Source organism: Nilaparvata lugens, chromosome 5, assembly GCF_014356525.2.
Source record: "Nilaparvata lugens isolate BPH chromosome 5, ASM1435652v1, whole genome shotgun sequence".
Lineage (NCBI taxonomy): Eukaryota > Metazoa > Arthropoda > Insecta > Hemiptera > Delphacidae > Nilaparvata > Nilaparvata lugens.
In genome coordinates, this window is record NC_052508.1 from 36,988,490 (window position 1) to 37,007,460 (window position 18,971).

At 32.8% G+C, this 18,971-nt stretch overlaps 2 protein-coding genes across 4 annotated transcripts in view; one reads left to right on the top strand and one right to left on the bottom strand.

Annotated features, from left to right (window-relative positions):
* LOC111047733 (low choriolytic enzyme) overlaps positions 1–8,200 on the top strand; it is a 170,519-nt gene extending 162,319 nt beyond the window's left edge. The window contains exon 6 of the mRNA XM_039428285.1: positions 7,988–8,200. Within this exon, the coding sequence (XP_039284219.1) occupies positions 7,988–8,118 (131 nt within the window). The 3' untranslated portion in view covers positions 8,119–8,200. The remainder of the gene's footprint in view (positions 1–7,987) is intronic.
* The window catches only part of LOC111055709 (protein tilB homolog), a 51,695-nt gene extending 33,129 nt beyond the window's left edge, over positions 1–18,566 (bottom strand). For 2 of the 3 annotated variants that reach the window (XM_039428280.1, XM_039428281.1), the window contains exons 1-4: positions 18,488–18,566; positions 4,753–4,920; positions 4,264–4,438; positions 2,832–3,010 (exon numbers count right to left, since the gene is read on the bottom strand). In XM_039428280.1, the coding sequence (XP_039284214.1) occupies positions 2,832–3,010; positions 4,264–4,438; positions 4,753–4,920; positions 18,488–18,497 (532 nt within the window). In that variant the 5' untranslated portion in view covers positions 18,498–18,566. Of the gene's footprint in view, positions 1–2,831; positions 3,011–4,263; positions 4,439–4,752; positions 4,921–11,087; positions 11,227–18,487 lie in introns of those variants that run through there. The other variant, XM_039428279.1, reaches the window with a different exon arrangement.
* Between the last annotated feature and the right edge of the window lie 405 nt (positions 18,567–18,971).

The window sequence follows — 18,971 nt, forward strand, 5'->3', positions numbered from 1 at the left end:
GACCTACGTGCAACTGGCCATATGTTTTTTTCTAAACAGATGTTTTTGTGATAATTTCTTTGATGCAGCTGTTTCACATTCACCATATTATTATACAGAGTTTGTGAAAATGGAAATATTTATTAATTACCAAAACAATACTATTATTATATTTATAATAAAGATATTATCATTATTGTTAAAAATATTTATCAATTATCAAAAAAATGTTATTGAGGTTGAGTGGTATTGAATGATTGAGTACTTTATTTATGTAGATTACAATATATACTGGCTTATACACTTATATACAATAGCTTACAATACAACAAAATTATAGATGAATTTACATAATATAGACTAAGAAAATAATTATTGAAAGTATATGATATGAAGAAGTAATTTGTAATATAATAACTATGGATAATTATATTGTTATGCATCTACATAGATTGGCGGAGCTTTGGACATATCAATGTCCATTCTTTGGAAAGAATATTAAAAATATCCTCCCCACTAACTCTCTACCAAAACTTTAATTTAATTAATTAAGCTAAGGATTTATTTATTAATGGAAATTTTGTAAAAGTTTTAATTGATATAAATATTTAAGAGAAAAAAAAACAGAAAATTGATACAGTAAAATAATTATATAGGTAGATAAGATCAAATTATTGATTAATAAAATGAAGTAGGCTGAAAGTAGTAAGGGTAATCAACTTTCAGTAATATACAGCAGTATGCAGTGGATAATTAAAAAACATGAGTTCATATAATATATATATATACAATTCATTCTATAACAGGTTTAAAGGTTTGTATTTGTTGGATGGGTGGGGGATTGTTTTCATGTGATCGTTCTAGGGCCGGACAGTTTCAGTCATTTGTTCCAAAAGATGTTTTTTTAAAGTCAGGATGAAGCTCGCTCGGCTCTCGATGGACCTGATAGAAACAGGAATTGCATTCCATGCACGACAGGCACTGACTAAGAAGGATTTTGTGAAAATAGTAGTTCGATGATTGGGTATCCTTAAAGTACTTTCTCCGGTTCTAGTATGTGAAGCATCTATCCTCCTACCTTCAGAGACAAATTTGAAATCATCTTTAAAATAGTTCGGATTACCGTATTTCAAGATATCTCTAACAAGCTTGATTATTCGAAAAAGCCTTTGATTGGGAAGCTTTAATGTTGAACTAGCAATGTGGGCTGGGGTGATATGATCATGGCGTTGGAGAGAGTAGACGAAACGTAGACAATAATTTTGGCAACCCTGTAGTTTGTCATTCAGAGTGACTTGCATATCGTTAAGAACAGAATTACAATACATTAAATGTGGGAAGATGAGAGATTGAACCAATAATAATTTGATGTTTCTAGGGAGAATATCGTGCATTTTCTTCAATGCATGCATGGCTGAGAATACCTTTTTACAAGTTTTGTTCACTTGTTCTGACCAGTCAAGAGTATTATTCATAATAATGCCTAAATTTTTAACTGAGCTACAGTAAGGAATGTCATTACCATCTACACTAATTTTGTGAATCGATTCAAGGTCAATATTGTTTATAAGACGAGAATATCCAATTATAATGGGCTGTGTTTTGATGGGATTAAGCTTAAGGCCATTTTCCTTTGTCCATTCCACTATCGAATTGATATCCTGATTCATTATTCCAACTGTTTCGTTAATTTTTGTTATGGGACAGGTTAAATATATTTGAAGGTCGTCTGCATAAGTATGGAAACTGGAGAATTTGATAATGGAAGAAAGGTCATTAGCATACAAAGTGAAGAGGAGAGGGCCTAAAATTGAACCTTTTGGTACTCCATGCATAACGTTTTTTCAAGTAGACTTTTTGTCACCGACAGATACACATTGTTTCCTACCTAATAGATAGGATTTAAACCAAACTAACGAGTTGTGACTGAAACCAAGAATAGCCAACTTATTCAGAAGGACTGTATGATCAACAGTATCAAATGCTTTAGAAAAATCAAATAGGGTGAGGATGGTGCATTTTCTCTGGTCCATAGCTAACCTTATATCATCAGTGACACGAAGCAGAGCTGTCTCAGTTGAATGGAATTTTCTAAAGCCTGATTGAAAGTTATGAAGCTTACTATTGTTGTCTAGAAATTTTACAACTTGGGCATGAATGAGTCTTTCTAGCACTTTGGACAATGCAGGTAAAATACTGATTGGTCTAAAATCCTCAACTTCATTGGGTGATGGAACTTTATTTAGAGGGCGAACCAGAGCAAACTTCCAGTTTGCTCTGGTATCAGGTAGTGGTATCAGGTAGAAAGCAATAATAGAAACAGATGTTCCTTTTTTTAATCTTGATCATATGATTTGGTTATTTTTTATGAAATCTTATGTACCATTAATGAAATTTAAACATTATTTCTGAAAAATCTAAAAGGAAAATTGAAATTTGGGCTTCGAGGTGCAAGAGATTGATATTCTTAGAATCTATGTGCAAAATTTGGAGATCTAAATCATTCCCGTTTTTCCGGTATGCAATCCACAAGTTGACATGTTTTGATGCAAACACATGAACAAACGAACACACGAACAAACACAACCCTACTCTCTCTTATTATATAGATTGTAATTTTATGTAACTAGGTATATGTGAAGGGAGGATACGAAAATTCCATTTTGAATGCTTTGAACTGATATGTGATGAATATAGCCTAATAATGGCTATTTATCTAATAAATATAGCCTATATTGATTGGAATATGTATCTTTGTAGCCAAATACAGATTCTCCAACAAACATAATAAAATCTTTTAATTTGAAATGAAAAGTTATAATTCAAAATAGAAAAATAATATAATACATTACCATTATGTAAATCAATCTCATCCAATATTTGTTTTTCCACATCTTCAAATAATTGTAGAGCTTTTATTCTTTCCGATCTCAAGATTTCCTGACTATCGAGGATTTGAAGTTGCGGTAGAGAAGCTACAACATACTGCCGATAACTTTTAAAGTCGGTGCAAGGGTTACCAAGTAAGCATCTACAAAATTATAAAGCAATCATTTTTTCTTACAATATTCAGTCAGTTTTTTCATTTCTTCCAATTCGACATATATAATTCCAGCTTTATTTGTTAATTCAAACTCGATCTAGCAGATATTTTGAAGATGAGTCTTCATTTCAAAAGCATTTGTACTGACAAATAATATTTATTTTAAATACTATCTAGCGAAAATAATCTCAAACAATATAATCAACATTTGTGCAACATATCCAAGTTTGACTGGCACAAGCCTCTGAGAAGAAATTATTATTGTAATTTAAAATTGAAGTTGAGCAGTAACTTATAGAATATGAGAGAAAATATAATTATTCTGTAGACATGAAATCATTGTAGCCTACTCAAAAACAGTGGCGTATCCAGAAGCGGATATGGGGATGAATCTCCCCTCCCCCCCCGAAATGGAACCTAATTTTATTGTTCTAAGTCCAGAAATATATAAGGGATAAAAGAATAGCACTGCAATAGCAATGATATAATAATCATGAACTACTTTCTTATAGACAGGGAGTGATCTAGTGCGTATGGACTAGATAGCAGCAGGGGATACAGAAACTACAGACGATAGTACTTGAAAGTTCCACAGTTTTGATGAACGGGCGTAGTTTCTACCGTGGACACATACCTATAATATTTGAAAAAATCCCGCCCCTCAAAAAAATATTAGTTTGAGCACTTCAGTAAAAAATTTTTTTTTCAAATTGTTGAAAAAAAAGTTAACCAAGCCTATGTTTTGAAGTTGCTTGAAATAGTGTTTTATAGGAGCCAAAATTGAAGCATTCTAGCTTGTTATCTAATAATGAGTAGACCTTCTACAAAATCACTGTTTTTTAAACAATTGAATGACTAACAAAATTCTATTCCATTCCATTCTATGTGTTATTCAATCAAAAAATCATAGGTCCATAAAATTTTCAAGGAAGAAACGAATGAAGTGCCCTACTGAACACCAAAAAAACTTGAATGTAATGTTTGTTTTCAAGTGTAAATTGCGTAGAAACGCACCAAATTGAAGTTATATTTTCAAAAATTTTCACCCTCCTTTGGTGGGAGGTACTTCATACCCCCCACACCCCCCGGTGTCCCCCCAAAGTTTAGGTGCTTTCTACTCCAATGTTATGATCCCCCAAAATTTTTTTCCTGGATACGCCACTTCTCAAAAATAGGGCTACTTGCTACTGAGAACCATATTTATTCAATTTTATAAAATTCTAGAATAATTTCTTACTTACAAGAATTCAAGGTGAATATTATTCTTCAGGCTCTTTACTGATGTTAAATCGCCAATGAAATTCAATGTTAAATCTAGCTTCTTCAGTGATTCACATCCTTCAAGATTTTCAATTCTTTCAATATTATTCAAAGCAAGATTTATGTATTCCAATTTTTTCAACTTGTTCAGGTTTTCTAAATACAAAAAAATAAAATCAGCAAAATTTTCATCATTTATAAAATATGACAAGTATAGTGTATCAAACTACAATAATACTAATCAATAATTAATATTCATCTCCACTTAGAATAAAAAATATGATTATCCCAATAAATGAAACTCAATTAAAATTTGTTTCAGTATAAATATATTCTATCAACTCACATTCAAATCTTCATTTTTCATGTTTGCTTTTTTTCAGATAATGATATAATAGATGCAAATAACAATAATCATAATTAATGGGTATCTAGTAAACCCATATAATACCATCAACAACTTTACCCACCTATTTTTGAAATGATGTTGGATTGCAGTAGCAATATCTTCAAGTGTCTACACCAATTCTGGAGGTGTTCAATTTTCTCTATTTCTTCCTGGTGCAGAGCTATTTCTTCAAGTGTTCCAATCTCTCTTTCATTATGCTCCGATCTTTTCCTGACAAGTTCTTCAGTTACTGGAAAATATATTCAGCATTAAACCAATTGATTGTCTAAATCAATAATAAAATTATTATTGGCACCCAGCTGAGACGTAGAGAGTGGTGTGGCCTTAACCGATTCAGGACGCAGGTAGGAAGGTGTGCTGAGCTAACGACTGCATGGGGATACACCTCTGACCCTCTGTGCCAATGAGGTCAAATTCAATCAATGTAACACCTAATTGACCGAACGAAGTGAGGTCTAAGATTCAAATCGACGGTTTGGCATTTCTCTTAATGTTTAAATGTTTGAATGTTTGAATGTTTAAATGTTTAAATGTTTAAATGTTTAAATGTTTAAATGTTTAAATGTTTAAATGTTTAAATGTTTAAATGTTTAAATGTTTAAATGTTTAAATGTTTAAATGTTTAAATGTTTAAATGTTGAATGTTTAAATGTTTAAATGTTTAAATGTTTAAATGTTTAAATGTTTAAATGTTTAAATGTTTAAATGTTTAAATGTTTAAATGTTTAAATGTTTAAATGTTTAAATGTTTAAATGTTTAAATGTTTAAATGTTTAAAATGTTTAAATGTTTAAATGTTTAAATGTTTAAATGTTTAAATGTTTAAATGTTTAAATGTTTAAATGTTAAAGTTTAAATGTTTAAATGTTTAAATGTTTAAATGTTTAAATGTTTAAATGTTTGAATGTTTGAATGTTTAAATGTTTAAATGTTTGAATGTTTAAATGTTGGAGCTGTGGTGATAAAATTTTCCAACACAAAAGAAAAAGACATGGAAGCAGTAATCAAAGACTGGCTGAAGTCTTCAAAAATTCGGTTTACAGCAAAGAGAAATCTAAGTAAGTCTCAATTTTGATTATTTAAAAACAGAATATAAAGTCAAACAATTTTTTCTATGGGTGATGCTCACATGAGCTCTAGGCTTGTGCTAATCATTTATAGTTAGTAATTATACAGGGTGAGTCATATGTATGGGAACCTTTCAATAAATTAGAGACTGTTGTAGATATAATACTGTAAATTTCAGGATATGTTACTGGTCAAATACACTAACTTTTGACGTACAACTGAATTTCAACCCCTTCATAAGGGGTTGACTGGGTTCAGAATGTATAATATGGTGACTCAAGAGTTGTAACTCGAATATATTTAATGTAAACGCCCATTGTGTGGTACATTATTTCAAAGGGCTTTTTAAAACAAGAAAGATAAAATCAATTAAAATGTACTATGAAACTTGAATCCAAAATGGTGGCTGATTGAAGTTATAGTTTGTAAAGAAATGAGGGGTTGTAATTCGAATATTTTTAATGTAAACACCCATTGTGTGATACATAAAGGTCTTTTTAAAACTAGAAAGATGACATCAATAAAAATCTTCTATGATACTTTTATCCAAAATGGCGGCTGATTGAATTTCATCGATTATTTCTTTAAAAACTAAAACTTCAATCAGCCGCCATTTTGGATTAAAGTATCATAGACGATTTTTATTGATGTCATCTTTTTCGTTTTGAGAAGGCTTTCAAGATGATGTATTACACAATGGGTATTTACATTCAAAATTTTTGAGTTACAACCCCCAAGTCACCCCCTTATGAGAGGTTTATGAAATTCAGTTGTATGTCAAAAGGTGGACCAATAACTTATCCTAAAAGTTACAGTATTATATCTACAACAGTCTCCAACTTATTGAAGGGTTGAAGACTGGGATGTTTCGAAAATAAATTCAATTTTAATATAAATTATTGTTGTTTCTTCATTTTATTAAAGCAAAAATCTCCCTATTGGTCATCCAGACATTTATGGTTTTTTCCCAATGGGTGATGCAAGGCTATAGTAAGGTCCACGTTATAATGGCAGTGTAGGAAGATAGGAAAAAAGGGTTGCCAGATCTCAGCTTTGCCACCCAAACAGCTGATACTGGTATATCTGATCAATTTAACTGTTCATTATTGTTGAAAATAGTTAATCATATTTTATTTGTCAAGAAAATATATTTTTTAAAGATGTGATAATAAATTTTCATGATTGAGATTAAATATTTTGTCAATTAGTTGAATTTCTACATTGTTGATAAACGATGTGGCAGCATCGCAATGTGTGAAAGAGATAGCGCCATCTGCTTTGTTGAAAAATAGACAAGGATAGCAACACCATTGCAAATCACACACTGCCATTATAACGTGGACCTCACTATAATACAAGCAAATGGCTGATACAAAGTCAAAACGCTAAAAAAAGAAGCTTACATGAAAAATATTTGAAATTTGTCAATTGTTGAATGATTACAAATCAAAATGAGCTTTCTTTTTGTAATTATAGTGTCCAGCTGTTAGATTGCATATATCACCTACTAGGAAAAATCCATTTGTCTGAATAGGACTTGATGGTTCAATTTAATTTTTATTCAGTTTTGTGTAAAATTATTGTAAAGTTAGGGTAGAGAATTTACTCCACATTATATTGTGGTTATTCAAAAGTTTTATAAGATTTATAGATTTTTAATGTAAAAATAAAGAATTGAAAAGGTTATTTATTTAGAATTATAAAGGTAATCCTTCTCTATCTTTTCACAATAAAATATTGTAAAAATGTATTTTAAAAAACGTTATTTTCATGTGAATATTGGGAAATTTTCAAGCGAAAGAAATGACGAAATGTGAGACAAGAAATGTAGAAAAAACGTTTTATTCATGTTCTTTTCTGAGTGTTTTTACATGCGTTCAGTATACCGTAAAAATGTAAAAACAAAAAAAAAACGTTATTTTCAGTTTCATGTACTTTTCACGTGAAAAGTTGGAACATTTCTACCTTTTTTCACGTGAAAAAATGGTGTTTTCTCGACTTTTCCACCAGAATATGACGTTGTAATGTAAAACTGTGAGGACATAATTTTCACGTGAAAAAACGCTCTTATGTTATCTTGGACTTTCCTTTCACGAAAGGGAGAGTCATGCATATTTGAATACATTTTTAGGTTATTATATAAATTTGCTAGCAGATTAATTCAGGAAATAAAATCCTTATTTTCTAATTTTTCAAGATTTTATACTTTGAACTGTTATTTGTTCTAGAAATGTTCAAACACCGGATCCTGGAGGAAAATGTGAATGCTTCAAAAATTGAGATTGAATTGAGGTGCAGTAACATAAACCGGTATGTAGCTAAAAAAATTGCTACTTCAAACCGGAAGATAATAAAGTAATCTGGAGCACCACAATAAGGACCTTTCTTCATAGATAAATGACATGCATATGAGTTATTTTAATAAACAACTTTTCACATTATTTATGTCTTAACTATTTACATTCCTTAATTTTCCATCAATATGTCAATAGACATCTATTCACTGAATCCAATTTACTTATATTGATTATAGGTAATTAAACAGGTATACTCCCTTGTCTGATGCTAGTCGCAGCTGGGTTAGAATATTATAATCCTTGCAAATGTTATCTTCATCCTAAGCTGCTCTCCTAGATTTAAAAGAGGATTTTTTCTATAAAGGGGGCAGGCTGCTTATAGATGGCTATTGATATGTATTGATATCAATACAGCTGGTTTTGTATTGATATCCATGGCTACCTATTGATGTGTATCGATATCATTAGGTATTTGGGCCAATACACATCAATACATATCCATGGAAATGTATTGATGTGTATTGATATCAATACATCTGGTTATGTATTGATATCCATGGATATGTATTGATTTGTATTGATATCATTAGGTATTTGGGCCAATACATATCCATGGAAATGTATTGATGTGTATTGATATCAATACAGCTGGTTATGTATTGATATCCATGGATATGTATTGATATCAATAGGTATTTGGGCCAATACACATCAATACATATCCATGGATACCTATTGATGTATATTGGCCCAAATACCTATTGATATCAATACATTTTTTTTTTATTGATCTCTATTGATCACTTCCACTAGGGCTGATTGCAACTATAGACCTTATGGAAATACAGCAATAGACTGGCTTCTCCACACACCTGTGTAATCACTTGTCAGCTGATTTATGATGAATAATTATTCAATAGTCTGATTTTTACTCTAATATTGGCGTATGAAGGAGGCTCCTTTTTCCTTTCATATTCTCCTTGAAATGCAAAATTTCCAAAAACCTTGTATATATTATACGTCGACGCGCAATTGAAAGAAGGAACATACCTCTCAAATTTCATGAAAATCTATTACTGCGTTTCGCCGTAAACGCGCAACATATGAATATTTAAACATTAAGAGAAATGCCAAACCGTAGACTTGAATCTTAGAACTCACTTCGCTCGGTCAATCAAGCACAGGAGGATGTTATGACGACTGATGACCGTCAATAGGAGTGATCCGTGGTCTAGTGGATAGAGTGCTTGTGTAGCAGCATAGAGATCCCATGCTCAAAGGTTTTTTAACCAGATCACTCCCGTGTTATTGGATAGGCACGTTATATTGTCGGTCCCAGCTGAAGTATGACAGTCGTAAGGCTCATTGACGCCTTAAATTATATATTTAGACGAGGTGGTACCTTCACGCAAGTGATTGCGAATTGTTTTTTCCCCACCAACAAAAGCCATATGATTTTACATTTTACCATCAATAAACCAAGGTGAGCGAAGGTAGGCTTGCAGTAGTAATCGCTGCTTATTCTGATTATCACAGCTCCCTTTTGCAGCCTCCAGATAATAATCGCTGACAATTGCTTTGTCAAAGATAATCGCGGTTTGTTCTGATTCTCACAGCTCCCTTTTGCAGCCTCCAGGACATCATTAGCCCCTGCCGAATGACTTCACTGCAGCAATTTAAAGGTAATGTGGCAATGAAAGAAGCATTATAAATCATCACAAGATGATTCAGTCGCCAGGCCCCTCATCTTGATGAGCAGCAGAAAGCAAAAGCGGGAGAGTCGGCTGGGTACCTGCTGTACATGACTGCTACAGCTGAGTTTGCAGTCAATTACCAAAACCAGCAGTTCTCGTGACAAGCTGCATATGATCCTTTGGACCATTGTCCTCATTCTGCTGGAATTGATTAGCAATAAACCACTAAGTGGCGGATCGAAGATGCTCAGCAGATGCCTCCAAAACCTCAGCATCTGACAACATTGGAGATGCATCATCCGCAAACATTATAGGTACGGTATGAGAGTCGTCAAGGTCATTTATCATGACTAGGAACTGTGTAGGCCCCAGAACCAATCCCTGAGGAACACCAAAAGTCTATCCATCTGAGATAAAACAGTCTACCTGGACTCAGGTTGTAGGCTAGAGTACAAAATTACGCCCTGAGGGATTTTCTGTCAAATATGGCTCGACTTGGTGGAAACTGCAAAAACCTGGAAAAGGAACAGAAAATCCCAGATTTTGGAACACTCTGTAATAAGCTCCAGGACCAAATTTGAACTTCTTGTATTAAGCTGTCTAATAGGTGGGCTACGCTACTCCAGAATAATAGTTTCACGAAAAATTAGCATGTTTGGAGTTTTTTCCAGGAAAAACTACCTGGTGACTGAACTAGATAGGCAAATTTGGTTAAGCAGTTTATGGTAGCCGATTAATCTAACCTGGCAAGCTTAGCCACCTTGTCAAAGTTGATTTGGAACCTGAGTTTGGAAGTTGGACTAGCCAGCCGGAGGGTGGGTGGTGAAAGATCCAAAGTGGTGGTCCAACATTGTCGAGTAGTAAATGCCCCGCTATAGTTACTTTAATCTATGTTCTATTACAAATGAATTCTAATCTTTCTAAAATTCTAATCTTGAAATGGAAGTTTTATTGTGCATTACATTATGAGAGGATTTTGAATTCTCAATTTGAAGCTCAGTTTTTGCAGGCCGGACACAGCAATGTCACCCGGCTACATAGGCCAAAGAACTTGAAAGAAGTTATTGACTCTTTGAATGTTTTTGATTTTGTTTGGCCTATAAGTGCATATGCATGAATAAATAAGAAAATTATGTCTTGTTATAGCCAACGTTTGTACCGTAGTTTATTAGATAGGCTAGGTAGGTAATATATACCGTAGGGTAAGTTACATATAGTCTATAGTAAAAATAGTAATAAATTGAATAATATAGAATTTTGAATACTGTAGAATTTTGCTGAGATAACTCAATTGATGTAATTGAAAAATCAGCTACCTATTAATCAATTCAACTTACTTCTGACCATTGTGAATTGAGCGTTTGAACTGATGATAAGATTAGTGTACTTGCGATTTCACAACCAAAATATTATTTTGTACACCGCGCTATTGACATCACGTTTCCATAGCAACAGTCGTCATCCAATTTTGAGATATAGCGCCTCACTGGGTCGACGACAAAAAGGGTCATTTTTTCGACCGCATTTGTCGCCTCACGACACGACAAATGCGGGGTAAAAATTGTAAAATTGTGCTACTTTGAACTTAGTTTATTTTAAAACCAATCGTGACCATCGTTCAATTTTTGTGATTTTGTGCTCAAAATAACATGTGTCGTGAGGCGACAAATGCGGGGTGTAAGTGCACGTCCAGTGCCAACATACCTGTCATCAAATTTTTGGTTGGGATCGATTCAGTATGTTATTTTGAGCACAAAATCACAAAAATTAAACGGCGGTCACTATTGTTTAAAAAAAACTAAGTTCAAAGTAGCACAATTTTACATGCATTTAACCCATGAGTAGCAGCCATTTTGATTATTAAAATCATCAAATTATTATATTCCTAATCTGAGTTTTCCTAACCCAAAGCTTTTTCTAACCTGAGCTTTCCTAACCTAAAGCTTTTTCCCAACCTTAGCTACTTATATGTGATTAATTACGGCACAATTGTATCTCAGCTATTTTTGAAGATATCGACTCAATTTTTTTTTTAAATGGAAGAGAAAGGAAAAATAGGTGTCGCTAGCCTAATTTCAACTCAAAAAAACGATTCTAAATAATATTAATGCCACTTCAAAAATCTCAGATGAACCAACCTTATTTTTCAGTAGACGATGCCTGTAGTCTTGAATTAATTAATATCTATGCACTCGCAAATAATGTAGCATATACTATGATTATGCTTTTTGCAATATTAAAGGGTTATACCGAATGAAAATTCATTTTTATTTGTTTCCTTCATAAATTTTAATGTTTCAAAAGGCCGGATGGGTAACAGCTTGATGACTCGCCTCAACAGACGACATAATATGACTATCATGCTTCGATACTTCAATATGGTATCGATATTTCTAGTCAATCGACAATAATATTATTATTCTAGATTATACTCAAGAAATTCAGTTGGCAATGGCTAAACTGACTGATTCAGCTACTGTTTTATCTTGATAACAGTATTTATCACTTGTGATTGCTCAAAAGAAAAACAATAAGATTACATTAAATGAAATTTTCATATAGCCTATGCCATAGATAGTAGAACTCTAATTATCCGAATTAATTGAGACTGAACTCTAGTTGGTTAGGTTAATTAATATTCTGACATTGGAGTTCACAGAAAAATAGGCAGGAATTAAAGTAATAATATCTTTACTGAATATAGTTTTTAAAATCTACTTTTAACTCATAACCAAGCTACATTATATTGAGACAATATAATTTTCGTGATATTTCTTTAAACTATTGCTGTCATTTTTAATAATAAGCAATTGTAATCCCACTGAAGTTTATAATTCAGTATTTCTTAGAGTTCATAGACCTATTATTCAAAATGAGATTATTTTTTATGGAAATCCTAAAAAAAACAATTCTTCACTCACACCGACTAGCCCAAAATTAGTTGAAAAGGTAAGCTTGAGTAGGCCTAATATGGACTTATTAACAATAGGCTAATGAATTGTATTTTTTATATAGACCTACTGTAGGCCTACATTGCTAATATAGACTATTGTATACTCAATTTTTTCAAAATTGAAGAGGAAGAAAATAAGTGTCCATAGCCTACTATAAATTTAATCCCAAAAGACTAATTTAAACATTAAAAAAACAAGTTTTATTTTCTGTAGTGGGGCTCAACAATGAAGAATGAGGTTATGTTAACAATGAAGAAAGTAGCCAATGTCACAGCTGACTCTGAGAAACGGCCTAGTTGAAGATTTCAAAATAAGCGATTGCTTGAATGAATGTAGGCATCAATTCAACTTCTTCGAAAGTGATTGAAGAGTAACTGCAGGCAAACAAGGTCATTGAAATACCATATAGGCTAATTGATTACGACTTGATGAAATGGATATCAAATATTATTCTAGTCTCAAGTCATTTATATTTATAGTAATTAAGGTGATTGAATTATAGAAAATATATTATGAAATAGAAATATCATTGCATTTCCAATCCATAGAAATGTAGTTTTTGAAAAAACTCCATTTTATTCAGGAATGAAACTCTATAATAGGTTGCCAACAAACATTCGAAACATTGAATCAGTCATTATATTCAAGCAGGCAGTCAAAAAAATGTTATTAGAGAAAAGCCCATACGCAATCACAGAATTTTATAAAAAGAAAATTGATTTTATATATATATATATATATATATATATATATATATATACTAGCTGTACCCTGCCACGCTTCGCAGTGGCACATTGTGATTGAATGTTTATTTTTTTTTTCTGTGGCCCCCACTATATATAAAATATGTGTTGGGAAACCACAAATATTATGCTTGTTAAATAAATTATGAACATCTGTGTTATGTGTAATATATTATTGTAAATATATATGTAAAAATAATATTGTATAACACGATTATTTGCACTGAAACACGAATTTATTATCGAAAAAAAAAGCATCGGTATGCTTTCTTTGTTCTGAATTGCGAAAGTAATTGAAATCCAATAATTGTACCGGAAAACATACGGTAATCAAGAGTGTAGTTTACCGGTACTCTATATCTCACGAACCTGTTGAAGCTGCGTTTTGAAACATGCGCGCTATCTAGCGGTCAGATTTTGCACTTTGATTGCAGCAGCGCTCAGCTCAAATCTGGCCAAAAATGGCCAAAGTTTCACCCCCTCCCCCCGGGCCACCCTGCGAGCCCGGTCAATTTTTTTTTTTAATCGACTTATTTTCGCGAGCTGACCCCGAATGTGAAGTCAAAAATCGGAAAAATCCATAAAAAAAAGTTAAAAATTTTCGGGCGAGCGTAGCGCCCCTGAAAATTGTAAAAAGTAGATAAAAACCATCCTTGATGCGGATTTTATATCATGTTAAAATTTCAACTCAATCAGTCCAGTACTTTTGGAGTTTTTGCATTACACACAAACCAACATAACATTTTTATATATATAGATTTAATGAAAAATCTCACTATATCAGAAATAAAGACAATTAAATTCCCTACAAAACGGGTGGTCAACGAAAATTTTCCGACCAGTGGTTCCGGAGATAGAGCGTTTTAAAGACAAAAACACTCGGTAACTTTCCAAGTGGTACCGACGCGAGGATCTTTGATGCTGAGCCTCTGATGCAACGGGAATGAAACTGACCGGCTGAGCATTAAACGCTGGTCACGTTGAGTGATCATCTCGCATTGCGTATTGAAACTACTGTCAGTACATAAATCCTTTCCAACAATCAACTTATATCAATTATTTAATAGACTAATATATTATTATAATCTATCCCTTCATTTTGTTTATATGATCAAATAACCAGCTGACTACTAAAATATTAGCCTACTTTGTATTTTAGCATGCAACACAGCCCAGATCGTATTATCAACAACACCTTTGTCAAATGCCGGTATGTTAGTAGAAAAGAGATAAGAATTTTTTTGTATTTCTCGTTGTTTTATGATAGAAGGAAACATAGCATGAATATGAAATAGAAATAAGATATTGAAACTATAAGATAAGCCGATCAGCTTATGAACTAAGGTTTGGAGGATTATGAAACATTGACAATTGAGAAATTATGAATACACAAATGCAAGAATGAAAGCCTCAATAATTATTATTCATTACAAGATTGATTTACATCGATAAGATTATACTCACACTATCGACTGAATCGCCAATTGATTGTAGCACGGTACCGGTATCGATCCATTCACTGATTGAAATTACTACAATATTAACACAAGTAACACGATTATTTGCACTGAAACACGAATTTATTATCGAAAAAAAAGCATCGGTATGCTTTCTTTGTTCTGAATTGCGAAAGTAATTGAAATCCAATAATTGTACCGGAAAACATACGGTAATCAAGAGTGTAGTTTACCGGTACTCTATATCTCACGAACCTGTTGAAGCTGCGTTTTGAAACATGCGCGCTATCTAGCGGTCAGATTTTGCACTTTGATTGCAGCAGCGCTCAGCTCAAATCTGGCCAAAAATGGCCAAAGTTTCACCCCCTCCCCCCGGGCCACCCTGCGAGCCCGGTCAATTTTTTTTTTTTTAATCGACTTATTTTCGCGAGCTGACCCCGAATGTGAAGTCAAAAATCGGAAAAATCCATAAACAAAAAAGTTAAAAATTTTCGGGCGAGCGTAGCGCCCCTGAAAATTGTAAAAAGTAGATAAAAACATCCTTGATGCGGATTTTATATCATGTTAAAATTTCAACTCAATCGGTCCAGTACTTTTGGAGTTTTTGCATTACACACAAACCAACATAACATTTTTATATATATAGATATATATATATATATATATATATAATATATATATATATATATATTATATATATATCATTACCTTCCTTAATGATACTTGACACTTCCTGAATGAATATTTTATTTTTTGATTGTATGTATTATTATTAGTACTGACAAGTTACCTGTCAAATGGGATTATTCCCAAAATTGATGTAATGTAATGATTATTAATAAATAAATAAATAAAAAAATAGAATTCAACATTGAGATAGGATTCAAGAGTTGAGATTGAAGAGGTTTTTCAAAAGGTAGAGTTTAAGATTGAAGAGATTTTTCAGAAGGTAGATTAGAAGATTAAAGAGATTTTTCAAAAGGTAGAGGTAAGAAGTCTTGGAGTATAGAATAAACTTTAAAGTTCAGAACTAAGAGTTGGAAAGAGTTGAACAAGGTACAAACCTTTACTTCTGAGCACATTTTCTTATGACAGCAATAAATTTTAATCGAATGAACTCTTGAACCAAGTCAAATAATTGCTAACCTAACCAAGTCTGACCAAAGCTTACTGAGCCAGAGCCAAGACCAAATCTCTTCTAACCTGAGGTTTCCCTAACCAAAGCTTTCCTAACCTAAGCTTTTTCTAATCAGAGATTTTCCTAACCTGAGCTTTTCTCAATCTTAGCTTCCCCTAACCCAAGATCTTTCCAACCTTAGCTGCTCCTAACCAAAGCTTTTCCTAACCTTGACTTTCCCTAACCAAAGCTTCTCCTAACCCAAGTTGTTTTTTTCTAATCTTAGCTCCCCCTAATCTTAGCTTCTCCTAATCTGAGTTTCTCCTAACCCTAGATTCTCCTAGCCTAAACATCTCCCAACCTAAACTCTACCCATCCTAAGCTGTCCCTAACCTAAGCTTTTCCTTACTAAAGCTTCTCCTAACCTAAGTTTTTCCCAATCTTAGCTTCTTCTAACCTAAGCTTCTCCTAACCTAAACATCTCCTAACCTAAGCTTTTCCCATCCTAAGCTGTCCCTAACCTGAGCTTTTCCTAACCAAAGCTTCTCTTAACCTAAGCTTTTCCTAACCTTAGTTTCTCCTGACCTAAGCTTCTCCTAACCTAAGCTTTCCCCAACCTTAGCTTCCCCTAACCTAAGCTTTTCTCAACCTAAGCTTCATCCTAACCTAAGCTTCTCCTCACATAAGCTTTTCCAATCGAACCTTTCCTACCCTCAATTTCCTAACCTAAGTCCTATTATCCCAATCAAACAAAGCCCAACTCAAACTAACAAATTCAACCCAGTCCAACCACTACCTCCATAAACAAATCCGTAGCACATCTGTGTGACATCAGCACAGGTAGGGCTCATACACCAATAAAAATTCGTTGATCTCAGCTGATCTATATCAGCTAGTGTTTCTATTGGTGTAGGAGCCCTACCTGTGCTGATGTCACACAAATGCACACGGCTTCGTTTACAGAGGTAGTGGTCCAACCCAATGAAATCTAACCTAACATTTCCCAAAGCTAGCATAGCCCAACCCAATCTAACAAAGCCTAACCAGATAAAGACTGAGCAAGCCTCAGGCTTGCTCAGTCTTCATCAGGTAAGATTTGGTAGTCACATCGAACTCTGGTAAGTAAGGTTTCATCAATAGCATTAGATACAGGAGAAAATGGGGTCAGCAGTAATGGTTATCTCCATATCAAAATATTCTGAGCATTTTTTCAAGCAAAAATTGGCACTTTTTTGTATTATTCAGATTTCCTTTCAACTTCAATCATCAATACCTAAATGAGACTACAACATTTTAGTATCCACTGGAGTTACCATTCTTTTCAGAATAATACTTCCAATTATGGAAAAAATGTAGATTGAATCAGAATTCAAATATATCAAATCAAAGTTTGTGAAAAAATAATAAAAAAAAGCATTACAATGAATATTGAACTATTGAATCAGTAATCGAACAAGTGATGACCGGAATCTCTCTTATCGAGCAATTACAGAAACCGATGACACTGTTAAGCATGCTTCAAACTTGTGATCATTTGGATAGAGCAACAACTCCATAACTCTACAACTCTTTGGTGCTTGTAAAAACATTATAGGTTAGGCGAAATTCAATATTGGCTAATAATATGAATAATATTAAATTTCATAGATTATAATAATTGTTATTCAGCTGCCGAAACCTATTTTTTCTTTCTCTTTCATTAAAAAAAATTGAGATCTTCAAAGAATATCATGTTCAGTAATAAAAAAAATATTACTGATTCGTTTTCATAGAATGAATAAAGATAAAAATTACAAATAAAAGTTTCAAAATAATTTTCCATAATTGTTTCTATAAAACAAATATTGTAAAGCAATAGGAAACTTATATCAAAAGCTGAAATCGTTGCAGCAGTTTTGTAGGGAAAATTATCGATATCAATAAATCGATAATCCCATGCACCATCGAAAAACATCTATTCATCCTGCACCAATGAACTAGGTGACAGGCTATCGCTATCACAGTTTATACTATCGTAATCGTTTAAATTATCGTAATTTAAATTGTTTAAAACAAAAAAAAAACATCTGAGACAAAGTTAATTTAAATTAATGAGCAAAAAATACAAGTATTTCAACAGTAAATAGAGTAAAAATACTGACTAAGTACTGATAATAAGGTTAGTTCATGTGATATTTTCGAAATGCCTTTAATATTATTTAGAATAACTTTTTTGAGTTGAAATTAGGCTAGCGACACCTATTTTTTCTTTCTCTTTCATTTGAAAAAAAAATTGAGTCGATATCTTCAAAAATAGCTGAGATACAAATGTGCCGTAATTAGTAACGTTAGCCGGGTAAGTTACATATAGTCTATAGTAAAAATAGTAATAAATTGAATAATATAGAATTTTGAATACTGTAGAATTTTGCTGAGATAACTCAATTGATGTAATTGAAAAATCAGCTACCTATTAATCAATTCAACTTCTGACCATTGTGAATTGAGCGTTTGAACTGATGATAAGATTAGTGTACTTGCGATTTCACAACCAAAATATTATTTTGTACACCGCGCTATTGACATCACGTTTCCATAGCAACAGTCGTCATCCAATTTTGAGATATAACGCCTCACTGGGTCGACGACAAAAAGGGTCATTTTTTCGACCGCATTTGTCGCCTCACGACACGACAAATGCGGGGTAAAAATTGTAAAATTGTGCTACTTTGAACTTAGTTTATTTTAAAACCAATCGTGACCATCGTTCAATTTTTGTGATTTTGTGCTCAAAATAACATGTGTCGTGAGGCGACAAATGCGGGGTGTAAGTGCACGTCCAGTGCCAACATACCTGTCATCAAATTTTTGGTTGGGATCGATTCAGTATGTTATTTTGAGCACAAAATCACAAAAATTAAACGGCGGTCACTATTGTTTAAAAAAAAACTAAGTTCAAAGTAGCACAATT